Here is a 24498-nt window from a genome sequence, read left to right as displayed (position 1 = left end):
GTGTAATTTTAGCTCTAGATACTTCATGTATGGCCTTTGTTATGTTGAGGTATGTTTCCTTTAAACCTTTGTTGAGTTTTTGTCATGAACAGATGTTGAATTTTGTCAAATGCTTTTCCCACATCTATTGAAATCATCATATGGTTTTTACCTATTGTAAAAAAGTATCACATTGATTGATTTGCAAATATTGAGACATCCATGTATCCCCAGAATAAATTCCACTTCATCCTGGTGAATGATCCTTTTAATGTATTGCTGAATGTGGTTTGCTGATATTTTGTTGAGGATTTTTGCATCTATGTGCATTGATGATAATGGCCTGTAGCTTTCTTTTTAGGTGTTGTCTTTGGCTTGGCATCAGGGTAATTCTGGCGTCATGGAATGTATTTGGAAGCTTTCCTTCCTCTTCTCGTTTTTGGTATAGTTTGAGAATAGGTAGTAACTCCTTTTTATATGTTTGGTAGATTTCACCTGTGAACCCGTCTGGTCTTGGACCTTTGTTGATAGTTAAAAACGTTTTTGTTTTTGTTTTTGTTTACGTAGGATCCATACCGAGTGTGGAGCCTAACACGCGGCTTGAACTCACAACCCTGAGATCAAGCCCTGGTCTGAGATCAAGATTTGGACTCCTGAGCCAGCCAGGTTCCCCTGTTGGTAGTTTTTTTTTAGCAATAAAAAACTTCCATATTATTACTAGTAATTGGTCTGTTCAGACTTCCATTTTCCCTTATTCACTTTTGGAAAATTGTACATTTCTAGGAATTTACCCATTTCTTCTAGGTTGTCCAATTTGTTGGCACGTGATTTTTCATATTCTGTTACAATCCTTTGTATGTGGTGTCAGTTACTTCACTTTCATTTTGGATTTTTTTTTTTTTTTTTTTTTTTTTTTTTTTGAGAGAATCTCAAGCAGGCTCCACACTGGGTAGAAGTCCTCTTTTGTTTTTTGTTGATGAGTGATGGGGTTAAGGTTTAGCAATTTCGTTTATCTTTCCAAAGACCCAGTTCTTAGCTTACTTGATCTTTTTGTTTAGACTCTATTTCTGATTTGATCTTCATTATTTCCTTCTATTTACCTTGGGGTTTTGTTCTTTTTCTAGTTCTTTTCTTTCTAGTTCCTTTAGGTATAAAGCTAGATTGTTTATTGGAGATTTTTCTTGTCTTGAGGTAGTCTTGTTATAAATTTACCTCTTAAAACTGCTTTTGCTGTTTCCCCAAGATTTTGGGCAGTTGTGTTTTCATTTTCATTGTCTCCATGTATTTTCTTAATTTCTTCTTTCTTTGCTTACCTGTTGATTGTGTAGTATCATGTTGTTTAGCCTCCACATGTTTGTGTTTTTCTTGTGACTGATTTCTAGTTTCATGCTGTTGTGGTTGGAAAAGCTGCATGATATGATTTCCATCTTTTAAATTTATTGAGTTATTTTTATTTTGTCCTCTAATATGATCTGTCCTAGAGATGTGTCCCATGTGCACTGTGTATTCTGTTTTTGGATGGAATCTTCTGTCTATATCTGTTATGTCCATCCAGTCCAATGTGTCATTCAAAGACAGTTTCCTTATTGACTGACTGCCTGGATGATCCATCCATTGATGTAAGTGGTGTGTTAAAGTTCCGTACCATTATTGTATTACTATCAGTTTCTCTCTTTGGTTATGTGTGTTTTATGTATTTCGATGCTCCTATGTTGGGTGTGTAGATATGTACACTTGTTATATCTTGTTGGATTGGTACCTTTATCATTATGTAATACCCGTCTTTGACTCTTTTTATGGTCTTTGTTTTAAAGCATATTTTGTCTGATATGTGTACTGTTACTCTGGCTTTTCTTTTTGCTTCCACTTGCATGATGTTTTTCTATCTCTTCATTCTGAATCTAGATGTATCTTTAGGCCTGAAGTTAGTCTCTTATAGGCAACATATAGATGGGTCTTGTTTTTAAAAATTTTTTTTTTTTTTAACATTTATTTATTTTTGAGACAGAGAGAGACAGAGCATGAGCAGGGGAGGGTCAGAGAGAGAGGGAGACACAGAATCCGAAACAGGCTCTAGGCTCTGAGCTGTCAGCCCAGAGCCCGATGCCGGGCTCGAACTCACGGACCGTGTGGTCATGACCTGAGCCGAAGTCGGGCGCCCAACCAACTGAGCCACCCAGGAGCCCGGGTCTTGTTTTTTAAAAATCCATTCCACCACCCTGTATCTTTTGAGTGAAACATTTAGACCATTTACATTTAAAGTTAATTATTGATAGCTAGGTACTTACTGCCATTTTGTTGATCGTTTTCTGGTTGTTTCTGTAGTTCTTCTCTGTTCTTTTCTTGCTCTCTTTGTTTGTGATTGATGACTTTCTGAGGTGTTATATTTGGCTTTCTATTTTATAATTTTTAAAATATTTTTTCACATCTTTTTGACTTTTTATTGTCTTATTTTTTTCAATCTCTGTGCCGAACATGGGGTTTGAACTCACAACCCCAAGATCAAAAGTCTCACACTCTACCCACTGAGCCAGCCCAGCACCCCTAATTTTTAAATTTCTTTTTACTTTGAGTCAGTACAATGTTATATTTGTTTCAGATATACAACATAGTGATTTAACAACTATAAGTTACGCTGTGCCCATCACAAGTGTAGCTACTGTCACCATGCAACACTGTTACAGTACCATTGACTATATTCTGTATACTGTACTTTTTCCTTTTTTTTTTTTTAACCTATTACAGGTTTTGTGTTTATGGTTATCATGAGGTTCATATGTAACATTCTAAGTATAAAGCAGTATATATGAATATATATTCATATATATTCATATATAATGTGAATGTTTACTCACTTGATATTGGCCAATAGATCCCTTGTTCTATCCTCGTTTTAAAAAATTCTTTATTTTTGCTGTTTAGCTTTGAGTGCATTACCCCGTCTTCTAAATCACTGATCTGTTCTGTATCCATTAATCACTATTTGATTCCCTCTAATGAATTTTTCATTTCAGTTATTCTTCAACTCTGGTTGTTTATATTTTTCAGTTCTTTGTTGAAGTGCTGAGTTTTCCCATTCTTCAGTCCAGTGAGCATCTTTAAGATCATTACTTTAAGCTCTTCCATTAGGCATATTGCTCTTCTCTGTTTTATTGTTTTTGTGAGGTTTTGTCTTATTCTTTCATTTGGAGCATATTCCCTTGTTACCCCATCTTGCTTGGCATGGTGTTTGTTTCTATGAATTAGGCAGAACTGCTACTTTTCCCAAACTTGAAGGAATGCTCTTGGTGTGTGGTGGTCCTCTGTGTTGACTGTATATGCCTGGTGACTTTTGTTGGTTGGCTGGCTGGAGCTGTGGCTGGCATGGGCTGGGGGTTTCAGGGCACTCCATGGTGGGGCTGCCTTGGTGGGATGGCTAGAGCTTAAGTGGGTGTGGGCTGGGGCATTCCTGAGGCTCTTTGCAGAGACAGGTTGAAGCTGAAGTGGGTATAGTCAGGAGTGGTTCTGGGTTCTCCATGTAGAGGGCACCCTGGCAGCATGGCTGAAACTGAAGTGGGTGTAAGCTGGGGTGTTCTGGGATGTGCAGCAGGTGCTCTGGTTGTGGCAGGTGGAACTGAAGTGTATTGTTGGCTGGAGAGGTCCCTGGGTGCTTTGTGCAGGGGGCAACCTGGCAGGGCAGCTGGTAGTTGAAAGGGCATGGGCTGTGGCAGTTGTAGGGCTCTCTGAACAGATGGTTCCCTGGAAAGAAGCTGAAGTGGGTGCAAGCCAGGGTGTCCTGGCAGGGCAGGTGGAGCTGAAAACGGGCATCTACTGGGGTGCCTTAGAAAGCTTCCTGAAGCCAAAGCAGCGAGGGCCTAGAATGTTCCAAGGTGCTTTGTGCCTGCCTCAGTGTGGTGACAGGTGGAGCTGTAGTGAACGTTGACCAGGACTTCCTGGTGTGTGCCACCATGGGGCTGTCTTGGTGGGACAGCTGGGGCTGGTGTGGGTTAGAGGCCCAGGGCTCACTGAGGTGGTAGGTTGGTTAGGATGCCTGGACCCTGCTCCAATCTATGCTGTCAAGGTGGTGGGAGGGTGCATAAACTGTGACACATATTAGATCTTCCAACCCAGAGAGAGTTGTAGCAGCTCCCCTCCCATTTAGCAGGGTTCAAGTCTAGTTCCTTTATATTCTAGTTGCTCTTTTAAGCCGTGGCTTTTATTTTCTGTGTCTCAGTGCAGACGAATCTGCTCCTGGTATCTCATTACTATTCTCCTCACTGCAGTTTGCAGCATCAGGGGTGTGGTACCCTTGGTTACCATGTCTCTCTTGGTGTTCTGTGTGGTCTTTTGTTCAGTCATTCCTCAGTTCTTCAAGAGGAATTGCCTATAAATAGGTGTAGATTTGGTGCACCCAGTTCAGGATCTCACTAAGTTGCCATCTTGGATTGGAACACTCCCTAGTTCATTGTTTTTAAATCTTTATAGGCTAACGTATATAGCTAGGACTACATGGGGGCAATTATTAGACGCCAAAATGGATTAAGCAAGCTGTGACTAACATTTTCTAGATTCAAAAGTAACAACTCAAAGTTTTAAAACAAAGGCAAAAGGAAAATTGGTATGTGGATGCATATATTTTATGTTGCTATACTGAAGGCATGTTAAATGTTTAAATGAAGGGAAAAGCTTAAATTCTTCTTAATGCTACTGCTATTTGTAAGAAAAGGCTAGTCACTAAGTCACTAATTAGGAAGAGAATTTATTGTAAAGGAGAGATTACAGTCAATCATTTTTGATCCAGATAATGCCTAACTACTCATAAGATGCTAATTTACCAGTGTTTTGGTGTTGTATTTTAACTTTTCTCATCCTGTGTGTTGTGTCCAAAGAGTGGGAATAACCAGTTCCCCCTCAGAGTTCTGATGCCTTGGTGGGTGAAGATCACTTTAGTCTTAACTTTGCAGCTAGATAACCTTGTTTATGAGTTTATTATACTGTGTTATACTGATCACATGAATAAGAGTCTGATATGTAAATCAGGGTGCTAGAATCAATAATTAGGAATATTTAACCCGGACGTTCTTGTCTCTAAATCAGTACCAAGGAAGCCATAGTTTCCAGAATATTGCTTAATGAGCACAAATTAGGTAAATACGACGAATAGACTGATTCTCATATAAATCTCTCAGGTCTGGCAGACACTAATTCCTAGAGCATACCCAAAGGCCTTCTGGTAACCAGCTGATTTTCTTTACATCACTGTAAATTCAACAATGTCTTTTATCCTTGCGCAGGGGCCATGCTAGTCTTCTCTGTATTGTTCCAATTTTAGTACATGTGCTCCTGAAGCGAGCACGTAAATTCAACGTCTTATTGAGACTATAACTTAGTTTACTGATAGACTTGAGGAAATAGCCTAATTTTGGTTCAGAACAAAATAACACATCAGTGTTTAGGGTGGGTCGTGTTGAGGACTTGTTTCAAACCAGTTTAACCACTTAGACTAGCTTGTCCTTGCTGTAATTTCTAGATCTCATTTGCCTGTCTCATTATAGCGTGTGAAGTAAAGAATGTAACAGCATACTGCAGAGATCTAATCAAGATTTTGAAGCAGGCAGAGGACCTGAATGAAAAGCTAACTCCACTGAAACTGATGGATTCTTGGATGGGAAAGGGGGCAGCAAAATTGAGAGTGGCAGGCGTTGCTCCTCCCCAACTTCCTCGTGAAGACCTGGAGAAAATTATTGCACACTTTCTTCTACAGCAGTATCTTAAGTATATACAGATCCATTTCTTGTCCTTTGGTGTTGTCTTTATGTTTCTCATAACTGCAACAAAGCAAGTGGTTTTCCAGTTGTCTCATGTGAAACTCTTTAATGCCATATAAAATTTACCTAATAAACTTTAACTGATCATTGTATGTCAAAAAAATACAACTTATAGAAAGTATTTTAATTTTTCACAAGTTTCATATTCCACATATTAAAATTATTGCACTTATGGTTGTTTTTATAAATTTTAGTTTTTCTGTAATTTCTTAAAAGCTTTCTGATTGTTGGCCTTTATCTTCCACAGAGAAGACTACAGTTTTACAGCTTACGCTACCATTTCATATTTGAAAATAGGACCTAAAGCTCATCTTCTAAATAATGAGGCACATATTATTACCATGCAAGTAAAGAAGCCCACACAGAGTTGTTTCAAGGTAACTCTTTATATAATGAAAAAATACATTAAAGCTTATGGGATGCTTTAAATGGCACTGTGCTGGGTCCAGATGAACACAGGAGATAGGCAGGAATCTAGGCATGGAAGAGAGGAAACATTACTTTTGTTTTATTGTAGAGGTATTAAGTAACAATTTAAACTACTTTACCTTTTAATATAGACTAGAATTTCCAACATTTTAGAACGTGAAAAATCCATTTTAGTGTTGTCTAGTTTGTGATGCACCCTGCCCTCACAATATTGGTTGTGATGAACACTGGTTGAGAAGTCTATCTTTGTAGCAGATGTTGAAAACCAATGACTCTTATGCACAAAATACTCTCGTCTGCAAAGACATGCCATGTATCATTGTGTCTATGGATTAGGGTTTTTCTGACAGCATATCCCTTTAGGATAGGGCTCATATTTGAGTGGATATTTAAAGGTAAAAAAAAAAAAAAAGAGACCACTAGACACTTAACTAAAGAGCTACTGGATATAGAAGGACCAGGGGGATTGTTAATCTGAAGAAAAAATGGAACAGCTGAGTTTTGATCAGAATGTTTGCTTTGTTTTTGTTGGCAGACCGAATCTGAAACTTGCCATTCTGAAGGAGCTGATAAAAGGAGGGAAGAAAAAAATTCAGGTAACTTCCAGAAGTCTGCAAACATGCTTCAGCGATCTAAGAATACAGGGACTAAAAAAAGAAAAATTGATGATGCAGGAGATGAGTGTTTCTAAATTTTCCAAGAAAATAGTTATGCATGTGTACACCATTATTTTGTAGTTAAAAGTTTAAGACAGTTTTATTAATATTTTATACATATGGAACTTGCCTGAAGTATTGAAGACTTCAATATTTAACATCATGAATTATATAAATTTACAGTATAAAACAAGAAAAGTAATTTTATTATTTTTTGAGAAAAATATTAACGTAAAATATTTTTATCTCTTGATATACCTAATTGTATTCTCTTTTGATATTAATGTTATCATAAGGAATATTTTATGTAGGTTTATTACAGAAGAGTGATTTCAGCTCATAACAGCTATACAATCAGAACGTAAAAGGATATTAGCAAGTAAGATCTTGCTCCTTCCTTAAAGTAAAATTGTAAGCCTCTTGAAACGACAATCCTCTCTGACATTTCACAATCAAAGAATGACTTTGGTATACCAGACCAAATTGTCAGCTAAGTAGCTAAATCTGCTCCAAAGCAGTTACACAGAAATGATTAACTTAAATCCTTACATTTATATAAGTGGTCAATTTGTGTTGGGAAAAAAAAAAATCTGTAAATTATTTGATCTTAATCATTTTACTTCTATTTTAATACTTTCCCACTACTCTCATTATGACTTCTGTATTCTTAACTTCATTAAATCCATGTGGTCGTTTACCTTATTGTGACTTTCTTGTGTTACTTGGAACTTTATGTAATTCTTGAAATGCCTTTTTAAATCAAAGTAATGTTATATCAATATTTGAATCTAGCAGACCTTCTTCATATGATGAAAGATCCATATGATTTAAAATTAAGACAGCTCCCATCATTCTCCCATTCTGCATGACGACTTTGATGTGTTCTTGTCCTTTGGTACATCTCAGCATTAATTCATGATCTGAACCTCAGCCCCATGTGTGGTATTTTCCTGGTAGTACAACCTATATACAGAGATAATAAAGTTATTCTAATGAGTACCAAAAAGGAAGCATAATATGCAGTTACACTGTGTTATTTTAGGATGACTAGCACAAAAATCTATTCACAAAATTTTATAGCTAAAAGTGTCATTCATTGGAGAGGGTCCCACAGAAAACATTTGAATGACATTACATTTATTGTTCAGATGACACTACCACAAAATCTATATGAAAATTAAAAATATGTAGTAAATTAAATATGTAGGATCTGGACTATATATTAGAGTCATGACTTAAATATTTAATAAGGAACTGAGTTATATCTTGCATGGGCAAATTATTTAACCTCCTTAAACCTTGTGTGTATTCCTCATCATTAAATTACCAAAAAAAAAAAAAAAACCTACCTCAGAATACTGTAAAGAGGAGTAAAAAGTATGGCAAAGTACCTGGTTCATTCTTAAGTACAGTAGCTATCGCCCTTAAAAAGTGAGACTGAATCCCAAATAAATGTAGAAATGCACTAATGGGGAACAACTCTGGAAGAGATTTTTTCTCCCTTAAGACCAGCATTAATACCAGGTTTGATTTGCAAGAAATGAGAAAACATGTCATTTTTCTAAAATGATTAAAACCATGTAAATTCTTATTCAATGAGAAAATCAGGTAGTTACAAGACTCACAAGCAGAAAAAGGTACTAATTTACTTATCTATTTTACCTTATAGTTGAAAAATGTTACATGAGCAAAAAGTTCAAAGCTGAAGTCCATGTCAATAGAGTATCCTAAAGTAGCTGCAGCCATGCACTTGGCTGCGTACCACCCCATCTGTCTAGCCTGGGTCCATAGCCTCATCTGAAATAAAAAATGTTATGAGATATAATTTTCAATGTCCTTACTTAAAAAATGCTAGCACCTTAACCTGACAAAAATTCCTTAAAAGGGGCTCAATATTGACAGTCCTTGAGATTGGTTAGATCTAGCTAGCCAGATGACTAGTTAGATTATGTTTGCCATGGAAGCAATTACCAGTCCACACTAACCCAAACTGACTTGGCTATTTGAGAATTCTATCCAAATTACTGCCCTAAAATTAAAGGATAATACCAACTCTATATGTTTCAATAAATTCTCTTTCAAAAATAGCTAAAATATTTGAGGCTATACTAGGTAAGAATAACGCTAATAACCAGTCTCCTCTTGCAGAGTAAGTTTATCACACAAGAAATGACAAAGTATCACTGAAATATATGTCCCTTTTCCTAATCCTTAGATTTTTAATCCTTAGATTGAGGCTTCCAATGCAGTTAAACCTCAATGGTCACGCAGACCGATAATACTAGTTGGTGTCTAGTCTCAGGAAATCTTACCAGATTTCAGCAACCCATGTTGGGAATTCATTTTAAATTCTTCCCTTAAGATATCATTAATTTCTCCTCTACAGTATTTTTATTTATTTTATTACCAAGTTTTGTGAATCCCTGATAGAACACTGGCCTTGAGAGTCATGAGATTTATTTTATTTTTTTAAATGTGGGGCTTGAACTCACAACCCTGAGATCAAGGCCTGAGCGGAGATCAAGAGTCAGATGCTTAACCGACTGAGCCACGCAGGCACCTCAGGAGTTAAGAGATTTAAATGTCAATTTTTTTACATATTTAATTTTTATATTTTTATTTAATTAACTGAGCCTTGATTTCATCACTTAAGACATAAATGTATCCCATCTATGCCATGGCATAGAATTAAATAAGAGAATTAAATAAGCTAAGCAATTAGTTTCTTTTTAACTGTGTGTGACTAATGTTCTTTCATATGCAAAAATCATACCACAGTCACAGATAGGATTTTCATTTCTGGTAGAAGTGATAATTTTTTTTTTTTTTTTTTAATTCAGTCTCCTGTGTAAACAAGGTAGGTGTGATGAAGTCCTAGCCTCCCTATGGTAAGGGAGCAGAGTAAACAGAGCACAGTACTAGAAAAAGGCTAATAGAAGTGGCTTGCAGTATAACACTGCCTGGACTGTTACCAAATGTATTCTAGCCTCAAAGTCCCTTCAGTTTGTGTCTTGGACTATGTAAAACAAATTATTTAGAGTACTTATTTATTGCTTCTGCAAACTAAGAGACAAGGTCTATTAGATTCACTCCAAACAAGAGACACCTGTTTATTTTTGGATATTGCCTATAGCAGAATATGACACATTAAGGATATAATTTATTCTAGAGGGTTTAAAATGTTAAAAAAAAATCCCACAACCCCCAACTCCTAATTGAGAGTTGATGACAGATATACCATAGAAGTGACACAGAATGACTCCAGAGGAAACTGAAAACAACCTAGCACTTTAGAAACAGGCTGAAAGCACTCTTATATGATTGTTAGCTCTGCTGTAGGTAAAAACACACAAAGTAATGAAGCTGCCTCTTAAAATACATCTAGTTCTTCACGACTTCACGCTCCATGGTTGATATGAAGGAGTGATATCCCAACCTTTGGAGCTGGTCTTTTACCAACTGTTGCCTGGTTCATTTATCTGTGTCTCTACTCCCCCTGAGACAACCTCACCTATGACCACGGCCTGAGTATCTCTTCAAGGATTTCTGCTCCACCATTAGGAGGGAGGCAACACTGTGAGGGCAGGAGGAAGTCTACATCCAGTTGAATGGACGTGTTCAGCTGAGGAATGCTGTTTACTATCGGAAATTTTTTCAATCCTAATTCCCCAGGGACAGAATAGGGTCATCAGGGTCCCATAGGATCATCATTTATCAACTTGGTTTACACCTCAGTAATTATTAATCTAAAGCTGTGCTGTCCAGTCTGGCAGATGCTAAATACATGTAGCTATTTAAATTTAAGTGCTCAATAGAGACACGTGGTTAGTGACTACCTGACTGGACACTGCAAAGGTACAGAACATTTCTGTCATCGCATAAAGTTCCATTGGACAGTGCTGATAAGTATCTGAAGATGACAAGCAAAGTAACAGCCTATAATTCTTAAACTACTGTTCCATCACTATATAATAACTTACCAAAAGGGAAAATTCTTTAATTGTCACAAAAAACTCTATGATAGCTTCTTACTTAAAGTAAAAAAGTTGGAAAACCAGATATTTAGATTTGCTGGTAGCAACTCCTTTACCGTCAGATGGATGTGATCCTGGATGCTGGCTTACCTGCTGCCACACTGGGCTGGGCTGCCATGATGCAGTGCAGATGTCACCTGCAGCATAGATATCAGAGAGAGACGTGTGCATGTGATCATCCACTTTCAGGCCACCATCTTCGCCTAGATCAAACTAAACAATGTTTCTTATGAGAACACATGGGAAGAAAAGTGAAAGATGGCTTTGTCATTCTAAAGTAAAAGAACAAGTCACATTTGTACACCTTCGTATGCTGATCTTTAATGAGAAAGTAAATAATAGCTGCAAGTTTAGATAACTCAGCTCAATTTCCAGGGAATCAAAATGCTACTAATACAGACCAACTCAAAAATTCTTAGACTTTCAACATCAAGAACACTTAGTAACCATATGAGTACCCCACTCATAATTACAATATTCCAGTTTTGTGAGCTTTAAATGCTAAAAGGCAAAAAAGACAAGATAGTTTCTCTAAAAGAAATCACTTGTGAATCCATAGGTGTCAGTCTCTTAACAACCTTTAGACAAATGAACTGTGCATTATGTCCCATCAATGATGGATGACATCTATGCTGGGATGTTAGCTGCTTAAGGACTTTAGGCAGTAAGGAATAACTGCAAATCCAAACATGAATATGACCCAAATTGTTTTCACCTTCCTTAAGTTACAGTTTTACACTAAAGCAAGGAACAGTTATTTATGCTTGAGAGTTAGAAATCTTATAAATACAGTATTTTAAAAATATTCACAGCAGGACATAAAAAAACCTCACCTTACATTGTTGTCACAGAGAAAAGTTTCTATATTTGGAGTAACTTCTGTAGCACCGACCATGAAATCGCAGCTGTATATCTTTTCATTGGTCAATTATATAGGCCATACCTCTAAAAACAAAAATACAAACCAAACTTTATTCTCAAATGTAATCACCACCAGCTATCTATAGCATTTCGTGATAATGCATAGAAGAAAGAAAGAAAAAGGCGAGAGAGGACTTTAAAACAACACCCCTTGAGGGGCACCTGGCTGGCTCAGTCAGTAAAGCATACGGCTCTTGATCTTGGGGAGATGAGTTCGAGCCCCACGTTCAGTGTAGTTTAAGAAAAAAAAAAAAGACCTAAATAATGTCTATAAGGCACATTTGCTAAAACAATTGTAATGCAATCAATATTATCTCCTTGTTTTGGGAATAATTACAAAATAGGGCATTCTAAACATTTTTCCTTCAAATTTAAGCATAGAACTTCTAACAAAGTAAATTTAAATTGAAAATCACCTTATAAATTATTTAAAAATATTAATATATTATACTCCATTATTTAGGTTGCAAATCACATATTCCCAAAGTACAGTAATGAAGATGTGTATAAAGAAAGTTATAACCTTCAGCTCAGTCATTACATCTGGGATAGTGCACAATGGAAAGAACACAGAACATGAGCATGAACTAAAAAACAAAAATTATCACCCAAAACTAAAACTGAAATAGGTAGTAATAAAACACTGTAACTATTTTCTGGTTTATGGATCATAAAACAAACCTCTTCTATAATTTAGGACTTAACACTCTAAGTGGAATACTTTGATTCAAATATAGAAAAATCTAAGAAATATTCATGTTCCTGATACAAAAGGATTTCCTTCATGTATCAATTTTGGTTTAGCTCCAGCACAAAAAGTTCTTATACACATACTGATTGCCATCTCCTGTTACAATGCGCTGTAAAAACATAGAGCCATGAAGGAAAGAGGAGAAATATATTTATACATGGGTAGAATTTCATTTTAAATAAAAAAGACAAAAGCAAAAAAAAAATACATTAAGGTTGCCTTTCGTGATACTCAATACTTTGTTATAGCAATTGAAAATCAAAGTAAACCTGAGAACCCATTATCCAGTCCAGTGAGTCACCATCATTTTAGGTCCGTGAACCATTTTGGGAATCTGGTGAAAACTAATCTTTCTCTCTTGGAGAAAAAAGGTACACTCACACCAGATTTTGCATAAAACTTAGGTAATCTCATGATATTCAGGAAGGCATGTTGACCTCAGGTTAAAAAAAATTTAAAATTGAGCATTCTGGGGGCGCCCAGGTGGCTCAGTTGATTAAGCAGCTGACTTTGGCTTAGGTCATGATTTCTGCGATTCTTGAGTTCATGCCCCGTGTCAGGCTCTGTGCTGACAACTCAGCACCTGGAGCCTGCTTAGGATTCTGTGTCTCCCTTCCTCTCTGCCCGCCCCCCCCCCCCATCCCCAACTTGCACTCTCTCTCTCAAAAATAAATAAACGTTAAAATTAAAATAAATAAAGAAATAAAATTTGAGCATTCTGATATTATACCTGGGGCAGGCCTTATTGAGAATTTCTGATCTCCATGGGAGTTACTAAGATCTAGTAATTCTAATCATATCATACCTTAATGTCTGCCATGGGTACAGGGGAGTAAAGTGTGGTAGAAAAGGTTACAATATGTCTTAGTATAAAAACATTGGAAGTACTAAAACAGTATTTAGATTCTTCTTAAGTACAAATAACAATCACTTTACCAGCAAAAATGCTCCTTGATATTTTCATATAAGTGAAAAGTGTGTTAACCTTAAATCCTAGCATATACTGTTTTAGGGTTATTTATATTAATTTTTTATGTTTATTTATTTTGAGAAAGAGAGGGATAGAGGGCAAGCAGGGGAGGGGCAGAGAGAGAGAGAATCCCAAACAGGCTCACACTGTCGGTGCAGAGTCCGAGGCAGGGCTCGATCCCACGAACCATAAGATCATAACCTGAGCCGAAACCAAGAGTTGGATGCTTAACTAACAGGCACCCTTATATTAAATTTTAATATCATTGAGGCTAAAAATACACATTCAAGATCCACTGTTTTTGTTCCTTAATATCAAATGAAAACCTACATATAAGTAGTAGCCTTTAGAAAAGCATACATGCACACACACACACACACCCACATACAACTATGACAGATGCCAGACTGGTGGAGTGGGAGTGGTTTACAGGTTAACATTGTGCCATGTTATAAAATATGGCAAATCATAAGACAGCACTTGATACCCACTGAGCCATTCATTATCCATTTAACTCTTTAGCTGCATAGCAAATACTTAAGGCCAATAATTCAATACAGTATACTGCACATAGAAATTCTATATGTCTTCCTGCAAATAATGTGGTTAGAATTTTATCTGATCAACAGTAGTTACAGACACTGACCAAATTTAAAAAATAATTTACATTTGGCTACTGTAAAAACAAACATTCTTTTAATTGGTTAATGTTAAATTTTTGCAAGTAGACACGAAGATAAAAAATCTCTAATTCATTAAAGAATATTCAGGACATTTAAATAGAGAATACAGACATGATCTCATGTAGGACACTTCAAATGGTAATGGGTGGCACTCTGATTTATTCAAAGGTGCTAATATAACTGCCTCACAATTTATCAGCATACATTTGTGCCCACCTCAGTTTGCAAATTAAATGACATGGATGTCATATGCGATATGTACCACTATGAGTACTAGAAATTTATTCTGGTTTGGGATTCAGATTTTTAATGTTTTTCTCCTAAAAGTTAGTACTTTTTATTTTTTCCTATCAAGTTATTTGTGTTTCAAATGTGTTACCTACCCGTTTTCTCGGGAGAACTCCCACATTAGAGTTGCTGTAGAGAAACAACTACAAACTCTACTTCTCATCTTACCTAAGGCTCACCTGAGGATATTGTTTCTCATCTGACAACACCTTTCTCCCGACTGCCTTATTCATTCCCACATCCAATGGGTTACTGAGTCCTGCTCAGTTTATAGTAAAAATCTCACTCATATCTGGGCCATTCTTCCCAACTACACTGTCCTTGTCTTCATTCAGGTCTTCTATCATTTTGGACTATTGCAACCACCTTCTGGTTTGGTTGCTGGCCACTATCACTCCTCCACCCCACTTCATCCTCAACATTGCCATCTATCTTCCTAAAAATATATTACCATCCTTGGCTTCACGTAAATTCTATTTCTCCACTGACGGTAAAATAAATTTCTTGGCATGATGTAAACAGCTCTTCACAGTCCTATTTGTTTGCCCTAGTCTGCCAATCTCCTCTCCTTATCTCTACCACAGACAGTACCTCTGACAACGTTACTCTTCCACGTGCTTTTCTTTGGGTCTCTGAACAAGCAACCTCCTTTTCCTACAATGTCCTTAATTAAGAACTCTTAATTCACCCACCTTTTAAACACATTCAAATATTTTCTCCTTCTGTGAGGTCCTCCAAAATCCCTAATATCAGAGCTTTGATAATATTTCAGTGACTGTGCTTTCACATGTACATATAATTAATACATGTGCATGTCTATATTCCCTATGACAATGAGACCTCCCAGGCCAAGTTCACTGTAATGTTCCTGTTGTATCCCAGCACTTCTGCAGTGCCCAGAACATAGTAGAAACTATATGAATGTTAATGTTAATTTGAAATGTAAAACCTAAAATGCTAAATCCAACTAATTATATAATCCCAATAAACTCTCAGAAAGTATAAATTTTTCTAATAATGAAACCAATGTTACTAAGCTTTATATACTAGGGGCCTTAGTAATGGTGGGGGTACAGACAGGGTCAAAAGAAAGCAGGCAAAAGCTCATCAAGATTGAACAATGGTGGGGGGGATGCCTAAGTGGTTCAGTCGGTTGAGCGGCCGACTTCAACTCAGGTCATGATCTCCCAGTTCATGGGTTCCAGACCCGTGTCGGGCTCTGTGCCGACAGCGTAGAGCCTGGAGCCTGCTTCGGGTTCTGTGTCTCCCTCTCTCTCTGCACCTCCCCCGCTCGCACTCTCTCTCTCTCTCAAAAATAAATAAAACATTAAAAAAAATATTAAAAAAAGACTGAACAATGGACTGTCATTAAAAATCCCCCCCGCCTTTTTTTTTTAAATGTTTGTTTGAGAGAGACAGAGAACAAATGTGGGAGCAGCACAGAGGGAGAGAGAATCCCAAGCAGGCTCCATAGTGTCAACGCAGAGCCAGATGCAGGGCTCAAACCCACGAACCATAAGATCATGACCTGAGCCAAAATCAAGAGTCCTATGTGTAACTGATTGAGCCACCCAGGCATCCCAAGAAAAAAATCCTCTTACATGTTCCTTACTCTTCAGTTCCTTTATTCTGGATTCTATAACCTTAATGTTGGGAAAGCAATTTTCTAACATGGTTTTCTGTTGCTCTTCAACATCAAACTCCTCCAATACTTCAGAAACCTGTATTAGATCAAAAAGGTAAAAAAATGTATGTTTTTAAAAAATATTTCCTTTTAAGAATTTTAATAAAAATATTTTTATTTGTTTTTATACGCTACTTACTTCATGTTCATAAAACAAGAAGGTCAGCTAATTGCACTATATACAGTGAAAAGTAGGCAAAGTCCACATTTTAAGACTTGAATTCAAGTCAGCCAAGTCACTGCACGTTAGTTTCCTAGCCTGGAAAATGAGGGCTAACTCTACTTACTTCTGCATACTTTAACCACATAGAATAGGCAAGAATAGCTTGTCTATTTCCATATCCTTATAGTTTTCTCTGTCCACTTACTAGCTAACTTTATTGTGATCTAGTCTTTGGACTCTTTCCTGCTGTCCAAAACCATCAGCTTTCTCTTGGGTTCACTTTTCTTCCTATGCAGCCAAGACTCCGTTGTAGATCATTTCATGTTTTGCCCAAACTTTTACTTCCTTGCTCTCTTATCTTTAACCATTAACTACCCTAAAACTCCTAATCACAGATTGAACTACTTGCTTTCTCCAGTTCTATATGCAGTGTGTGGTGGAAGGACCACACCTTGCAGACTGGCATTTGACTTCAGCTGTCCATTAAATACTACTTGGAAGACCTACCTACTCCATGGCCCTAGCAGTTCTCAACCTTTCAGTCTCAAGACCCCTTTACACTCTTAAAATGACTGAGGACTCCAAAGAACTTTTGTGTGAGTTAAACCCAGTGATATTTGCCACATTACAATTAAAACTAAGAAAAAATTAAAATATTTCACTTAAAAGAATAATAAATCCAATACATGTTAAACAGATATAATATCCTTTTAATAAAAAATAATACTTTTTTCCAAAACAAATTAAGTGAGAAGAATGGCACTGTTTACACTTTTGCAAGTTTATTTTTTTAATTTTTTAAAAATGTTTTTACTTATTTTTGAGAGAAAGAGACAGAGCATGAACAGGGGAGGGGCAGAGAGAGAGGGAGGCACGGAATCTGAAGCAGGCGTTTAACCGACTGAGCCACCCAGGCACCCCTGAAAATTTCTTTAATGTCTGGTCTTAGAACTGCTCTGCATTCAAACTATTACAATATGTTAATCTGGCTGAAGTATCAGAAGACAGTTCACCCTCACACAGATATGCAGCCTTTTCAGAGAACTGTATATTCTTCTTTGATGTTACACTAACACGTGTGGTTTCTTAAAGATTAGTTGCAATGTAGAATTTGAAACCATATCAAAGAATTTTTCATACTCTGTTCTTGTGGAAGCCATTGGTCTATCCTGAACTTTAAATGGATCTTCTAACATCACATTTGTCATCTGGACAATATTGGTTCACTAAGTTACAGAGATCTTCCAAATGTTAACAAGTTTCAAATCACTACATTATCAAAAAAACACATTCATTATTATCACCAACAATCTCATCAGAAAATTCTTCAAGTTTCATGAGGCTCACAGTGAAGAATATGAGTTTTCCAAAATTCTGATTTTGGCTTGAAAACTCTGATTTTGTCATATTGGCTCAAATACCATCAACTGTATTCCTTACTTACTTAAGCTATCTTATATGCCAGTATATACTCTGGGAAAACAAAACCATTTTAGTATTAGCTTCAAAAGAATTTAGAGGCTTAACTTGCCATTTTTTCCCATCATTTTCCTTCAGCTACAACCTTTTTCTTTTTCACTTTAAACTTCTTCAAGGAATTTTCTTAAATCATACTCCACTTCCTCAACTCCACCATTTTCTATTTCTTTCACTACTATACCGTTAAAACTGAGCATGTTCAACCAAAAAACTATTAGAATGAATAAATTAATTAAGTTCCAGAGAACAAAATGACATACAGAAATTGGTCTAGTTTCTATACGTTAATAACAAGCTATCAGAAAGAGAAATAAAGAAAACAATCCCATTTACAACTGCATCATACAGAATAAAATACCTAGGAATAAATTTAACCAAAGAGATAAAGAGACCTGTACACTGAAAACTATAAGCCACTGATGAAAAAACTTAAGAAGATATACATAAATGGAAAGATCTATCATGCTCATGGTTTGGAAAAATTAATATGTTAACATGTCCATACTTCCCAAAGCTATCTACAGATTCAATACAATCCCCACCAAAATACCAACAGCATTTTTCAAAGAACTGGAACAAAGAATCCTAAAATTTGTATGAAGCCACAAAAAGACCCTGAATAGTCAAAGCAATCTTGAGAAAGAACAGAGTGGGAGGTATTATGCTCCCCGATTTCAAACCATACTACCAACTATAGTAATCAAAACGGTATGATCCTGGCATAAAAAAATGGACACACAGATTAATGGAATGAAACAGAGAGCCCACATATAAGCCCACACATAGATGGCCAACTAGTCTATGACAAAGGAGGTAAGAATATACAATGGAAAACTGTCTTGGGAAAACTGGACAGCTTACATGCCAAAGAATGAAACCAGACCACTATCTTACACCATATACAAAAAAAATTCAAAATGGATTAAAGACTTGAATATAAGATGTGAAACCATAACATTCCTAGAAGAAAACATAGGCAGTAAGCTCTCTGACACCAGTCTTAGCAATATTTTTTGAACCATTTTCCTCAGGCAAAGTAAAATGAAATGACATAAAACTAAAAGGCTTTTGCGGAGAGAGGGAAACTATCAACAAAATGAAAAGGTAACCTGAATGGGAGAGAATATTTGCAAATCACACATGCAATAATGGGTTAATATCCAAAATATATTTAAAAAACTTACACAACTGAATAAAAAAAAACTCAATTAAAAAAATGGGGAGATTGAACAGACATTTTTTCCAAAGAAAACATACACATGGCCAACACACGTCGACACATGAAAACATGCTCAACGTCACTAATCATCAAGGAAATGCAAATCAAAACCACAATGAGATACCACCTCACACCTGTCAGATTGGCTGTAATTAGAAAGATAAGAAGTCACAAGTGTCGGTGAGGATGCGGAGAAAAAGGGAACCACTGTACGGTCATGGTGGGAATATAAACTGGTGTAGCCACTATGGAAAACACTATGGAGTTTCCTCAAAAAATTAAAAATAGAACTATAATATGATCCGGGAATTCCACTTCTGGGTATTTATCCAAAGAGAACAAAAACACCAATTCAAAGAGATATACGCACTGCTATGTTCACTGCAGCAGTATTTACAATAGCCAAGGTAGGTAAGAAACCTAAGCGTTCACTGATAGACGAATGGATAAAGAAGATGTGGCATACGTATATAAATGTTCAATGAAATACTATTCAGTCATAAGATAAATGAAATCTTGACATTTGTGACAACATGAATGGACCCAGAGGGTATTATGTCAAGAGAAATAAGTCAGAGAAAGACAAATACCATAAAAACAAACAACAGACTCAAAGATACAGGAAACAAACTTGGTTACCAGAGTGGGAAGGGGTTGGGGGGTGGGAGTGGCCAAAACAAAAATTAAGAAGAACAAACTTCCAGTTATAAAATAAATAAGTCATAAGGATGCAATACACAGCACAGGGAATATAGTCAATAATAGTATAATAACTTTGTATAGTGATAGAGGGTAACTATGCCTATTGAGGTGATCACTTCATAATGCATAAAAATATCCAATCAGTACAATGTACACCTCAGTAAGAGAATATTGTATGTCAATATTCAATAAAGAAAAAAACCCTGAGGGGGTGCCTGGGTGGCTCGGCTGGTTAAGCATCTGACTTCAGCGCAGGTTATGATCTCATGGTTTGTGAGTTAGAGCCCCGTGTCAGGCTCTGTGCTGACAGCTGAGAGCTTGGAGCCTGCTTCAGATTCTGTGTGTCCCCCTCTCTCCGCTCCTCCTCTGTTTGTACTCTCTCTCTCTCTCAAAAATAAATAAATATTAAAAAAGAAAAAAAAAACCCTGAGCATCTTCCATTCACCTATACATCCTTAAAACCCACCAGATTCTTTTTAATATCATCTTATTTAAACTTTCTATAATACTTGATAACATTACCATTCTCTCCATCTTTCTTTTCTGTATATATTCTGCAATTTATTTACCTACTTTCTCTTTTCATTGCTACATCCAGCTCTCAAACCTTTTTTTTTTTTTTTTAAAGTAATCCTGCCACTCAACATGGTGCTCAACCTCAGGACCTTGAGATCAAGAGTCGCATACTCTACAGAATGAGCCAGACAGACACCCCTCAAACTTCTTTGTACTACTAAAATCACCTTTCAACTGGCGTTCCAGTCTCATTTTAATCCCTCCCCCAAGTGCATTGTAACTAATGATCTTTCAAAATGTATTTGATCACATTAGGCCACTGCTCAAAATCATCTCATTACTCGTAAGTTCTTGTTACATTTTCATCAAGGCTTGTAAGACCCTTCATGTTCTGGTCTCTGCCAACCTTCCCAGCTTCATCTCTGATCACCTCCCCAAGCACCATGTTCTTTAAGCTTTGCTGCTCTCAGTACTGCCATGCTTTCCACCTAAGATTATATCCTCGCCTCCCTTTGAACCATCTAGTTCTTCTTGTCCACCTGGTGAACTTTTACTCATTTTCTATACTGAGACAAAAGGATACCTCCCCCCTAATTCATGCCTTACCAACTCCACTGATACCCTTAAGCTGGCAAACACATTGATGAAATGATTTATTTACATGTCTCTTCCACTAGCCTGTGAATCCCTAAAAAGGAAATACAAGGCTCTGTTTCTAATTGACTAACCAGCCCTTAGTATAGTACCTGGATAACAGGTGTTTACTTTGTGAAAAAACGGAAAATAGACACCTAGGATTAAAGTGGGAAAACAACTCTCGGATTTCCTGCACTACTTCTGTGACTTCAAAGATTGCTTATGTTTACTTTATATCCACAAAATAGTCCTTTTTGGAATGTATATATGTATATATTTGGTCTGATTATTCACTATAATCAGAAAACTATTCCCCAGCTGCATCTATTCCCTTGTTGGTTGTTTTATAAAACATTACTGGAGATGAAATCTCTTCTATCTTGGAAATTCAAAGTATAGGAAACAACATGAGTTCATCAATTATTTAAGATAAACTAAGGCTCTGGCATCTACCTGGAAGCTGAACTCAATCAGCTAATTAAGAAAGAAGGCTGAATGTTCTGACCAAGTACTTAATCAGTTTTAAACCCTCTTGCCTGCTCAGGTTAACTATCACCACAGTCTGGTTCACTCAGCTTTGGGGTTCCCCCAACAACTTGTCCCCACTTCTCCCTGCGCCTAAGGCGAGCCTTGCGAGGTACTAAGAATTTCGCCCAAGGGCCACTACGCAGTCTCTAATAACTGAGACTTAGGAGTGCGGGGGGCGGGAGAAAAGGCAGCGGCTATAGAGGGATCTGGAACGAGGACTTGGGGAGAGGCGGGAGGATGCCTTGAGCGCCACCACCTGAGCCGGGGAAGAGGCGGAACTGTCTGCGGGTCGGCCTACCTGCTTAGCACCGGTGACACCCGCGATGCCACCTCCAACCACCACAAATTTCCCCGCCTCGAGAGAGGGCGTCCTGCCTCCGTGAGGTCAGACTCCTCGTGGTTTACTGACCGCGGGTTGCCCAGGCCGGAGAGTTTGTACTCACAGGGCTGGCGCAAAGCTGGGCGGCTACTTCCGGTGCCCGTGCCTAATCGTGAAACTCTGAGCTACGGGCACCCAGTAGCTCACACTTAATTCCTTGCGTATCCGCTTCCGGCTGCGATTCGGAAGTGCAGAGACATCTCTGATTCCGGGGTTTCATTTTACTGTTACTACCCCTGACTGGTTTCTCCACGTTGATTTGATAAAGAGAAGAAGGAGAAGAGGAAGGGGAAAAAGAACTCAAAAGAAAGCAAAGAAGACGGGTCGCCAAGAGAAGTTTGGCAAATTGTCTAAACACAAACCAGAGTTCTCACAGGACAGAGCACTCTCAGAATAAATGAACTGCCCTGAAGTTTTCACTATTCATTCCTGCGAGAAATTTGGCATAGGGACAGCTCTTAAACTCTTAATGACGTAGGCAGTATCATCCTTCCCTACATTTCGCCTAGCAATCCAAGGTTGTGTATTTTGGAAGCATATTATTCATGACATATTAAAGCAAAGCAATACTAGTGAATTGCTCTCAGAAGTTATTTCCGTTTACAGTTTTGACCTCGGCTAAAATTTCCAGTACTATAGTGAGTTACTCGCCATTTTGTCAAAATAAATTAACGTTCCTCCCAATATTCCAGTAAATAGCATGTGTGAAGTCTGAATTAAATATTCCCAATCTTAATTTTACTGCTAACACCTTTCTGTGGTATTCATTTGTTTTAAGAAGTGGCTAATTTTTTTAAAAAAATATTTTTTACCATATGCACATTATTAGAGTATTCACTATTTTCGTTATTTACTCTTGCCTTTGCTGTCTCATATAATATTTTCCCTTGGGTTGTATTATAATATTAAGAGGGTACAATTTCTCTAGCTCACTCTAAAACTGGTAATTAGAACCCCCGTTTGATTCTTTGAACTCTGGAAATAACCATTCTATATAAACAGGAAAACCTACCATGTAATTACTGATATTTACTGATAACCTAACAATTAATGTGCTTTGATTTAATAAACTAAATAGTAGGCAGTTCAATAATGATTCTAATTCCCACTACTAGCTTAGACAACCAAACAAAATATTTATAGGAGGAACTAGTATTTTAAGCCATTGAAATCCAGTCTTGTTTACTTCTGTAGCTTCTTATTTTCACATAATCTCACTCACACTGTGCTCTAACTAGATTGAACTATGCTGGCAGCGCCCAAGATATGGTATGTTCTTTCTGTTGTTGTTTTTTTTAATTTTCAAATGTTCGCTTGCTTGCTTATCTATCTATCTATCTATCTATCTATCTATCTATCTATTTATTTATTTAATTAATTTTTGAGAGAGATAGAAAGAATCTTAAGCAGGCTTCACACTGAGCATGGGCTTGTAGGGCTTACTCCCAAGACCATGGGATTGTGACACGAGCAGAAATCAAGAGATGGATGCTCAGCTGACTGGGCCACCCAGGTGCCCCTGGTTTGTTCTTTCTTATCTGAGCATTTGCACATAACTTTTTCTGTGATGCTCTTCCTCCAACTAATTTTCCCTAGCTAAATCCTCACTGACCTTTGGTTTCAAGAAGCCATCACCTCCCCTAAGAATCTTTACTGAATATCCTTAAGACTGAGCTAGGTGTCCTCTCTATATTTTTCAATAGCACCTTGTCATTCGCTGAATTTAGATTCATATCACCTTATTTTAAAACTACCTACTACCTCTCCTGACTCCCATGCGCCACCCACATAAACTCCTTAATCTCAGGGATTAGTCTCCCTTTGTATCCTCAATTTTTAATTAGTAATGAGTGCTTAATATAAATGTCCTGAATGAACATGTAATTAGGTGGAGCATGGGCCTGCCTGGAAGTTCCCTCAAGACCTTTCATTCATTTTCCAAGGTTAAGGTCTTCCTGTATATTATGAAAGCTACTCCCCCTTTAGGATGGGCAAAGAGAAGAATAGACTGGAACTCAAGTTCCCAGAGGAAATGGAGAAAGGCCACTGGGATGAAATTATTGTTTAATTATTTTGATGTTTAACTTTTTCCATTTTGATGTGTAAGGGAACATTTTAACATCAGCTACATTGAAGATAAGAGAAATTCAGGTTGTTTTCTAATAAATAAATAGAATATTTCCCACAGCTGGTTATTATACTAAGGGAAAAGTAAGGAACAACACTTTATATTTATACTTTTTGTTTATTGAAACCCCTTGTAATTCCTATAACACAAGTGAAGGTATAAAGAAGCGTATTTTCCTGAAAATGAAAAAAAAAAGACTAAATTATGGCATCAAATAGATGTGGCTAATTCATTTTAGTTGATATAAAATACTGACATTATAATTAGGTTGTATTAAGGGGTGCCTGGGTGGCTCAGTCGGTTAAGCGTCCGACTTTGGCTCAGGTCATGATCTCACAGTTTGTGAGTTTGAGACCCGCGTGGGGCTCTGTGTTGACAGCTCAGAGCCTGGAGACTGCTTTGGATTCTGTGTCTCGTTCTCTCTCTGCCCCTACCCTGCTTGTGCTCTGTCTCTCAAAAAATAAATAAACGTAAAAAAAAATTTTTTACCATTAGATTGTATCAAATAATTTTATGTATTTTAGAAAGAAAAAAATTATGTTGTAT

The 24498-nt window shown here is 37.0% G+C and overlaps 2 protein-coding genes and 2 non-coding genes across 12 annotated transcripts in view; 1 reads left to right on the top strand and 3 right to left on the bottom strand.

Annotated features, from left to right (window-relative positions):
- Positions 1-7568, top strand: part of RECQL (RecQ like helicase) — a 57586-nt gene extending 50018 nt beyond the window's left edge. For both annotated transcript variants that reach the window (XM_045462634.1, XM_045462635.1), the window contains 3 exons: positions 5514-5733; positions 6034-6163; positions 6751-7568. In XM_045462634.1, coding sequence (XP_045318590.1) covers positions 5514-5733; positions 6034-6163; positions 6751-6906 — 506 coding nt within the window. In that variant the 3' untranslated portion in view covers positions 6907-7568. The remainder of the gene's footprint in view (positions 1-5513; positions 5734-6033; positions 6164-6750) is intronic.
- Positions 2447-2519, bottom strand: TRNAK-UUU. The gene has a single exon. It is a non-coding gene; the product is annotated as a tRNA-Lys (tRNA).
- Positions 5212-5314, bottom strand: LOC123592281. Its single transcript, XR_006709679.1, has one exon. It is a non-coding gene; the product is annotated as a U6 spliceosomal RNA (small nuclear RNA).
- PYROXD1 (pyridine nucleotide-disulphide oxidoreductase domain 1) lies at positions 6157-21975 on the bottom strand. Of its 8 annotated transcripts, none has more exons than XR_006708528.1 (6): positions 21889-21975; positions 11744-11850; positions 10996-11118; positions 8534-8668; positions 7570-7834; positions 6157-6260 (listed from the first exon to the last, which is right to left on the bottom strand). XR_006708528.1 is itself a non-coding variant. In XM_045462636.1 (5 exons), exons 2-5 carry the CDS (start codon positions 11798-11800, stop codon positions 7799-7801), a joined length of 351 nt encoding a protein of 116 aa, XP_045318592.1. In that variant the 5' UTR covers positions 11801-11850; positions 21744-21919; the 3' UTR covers positions 6157-7798. The 8 variants fall into 8 exon arrangements, 1 of the variants encoding a protein (XP_045318592.1); XR_006708529.1 differs by having other exon boundaries at positions 21855-21936; XR_006708531.1 differs by having other exon boundaries at positions 11739-11850; positions 21744-21919.
- Between the last annotated feature and the right edge of the window lie 2523 nt (positions 21976-24498).

Source organism: Leopardus geoffroyi, chromosome B4 (genome assembly GCF_018350155.1).
Source record: "Leopardus geoffroyi isolate Oge1 chromosome B4, O.geoffroyi_Oge1_pat1.0, whole genome shotgun sequence".
In the NCBI taxonomy this organism is placed as follows: domain Eukaryota; kingdom Metazoa; phylum Chordata; class Mammalia; order Carnivora; family Felidae; genus Leopardus; species Leopardus geoffroyi.
Note: the sequence above shows the minus strand (reverse complement) of the source record. Positions and strands in the feature narration are given on the sequence as shown.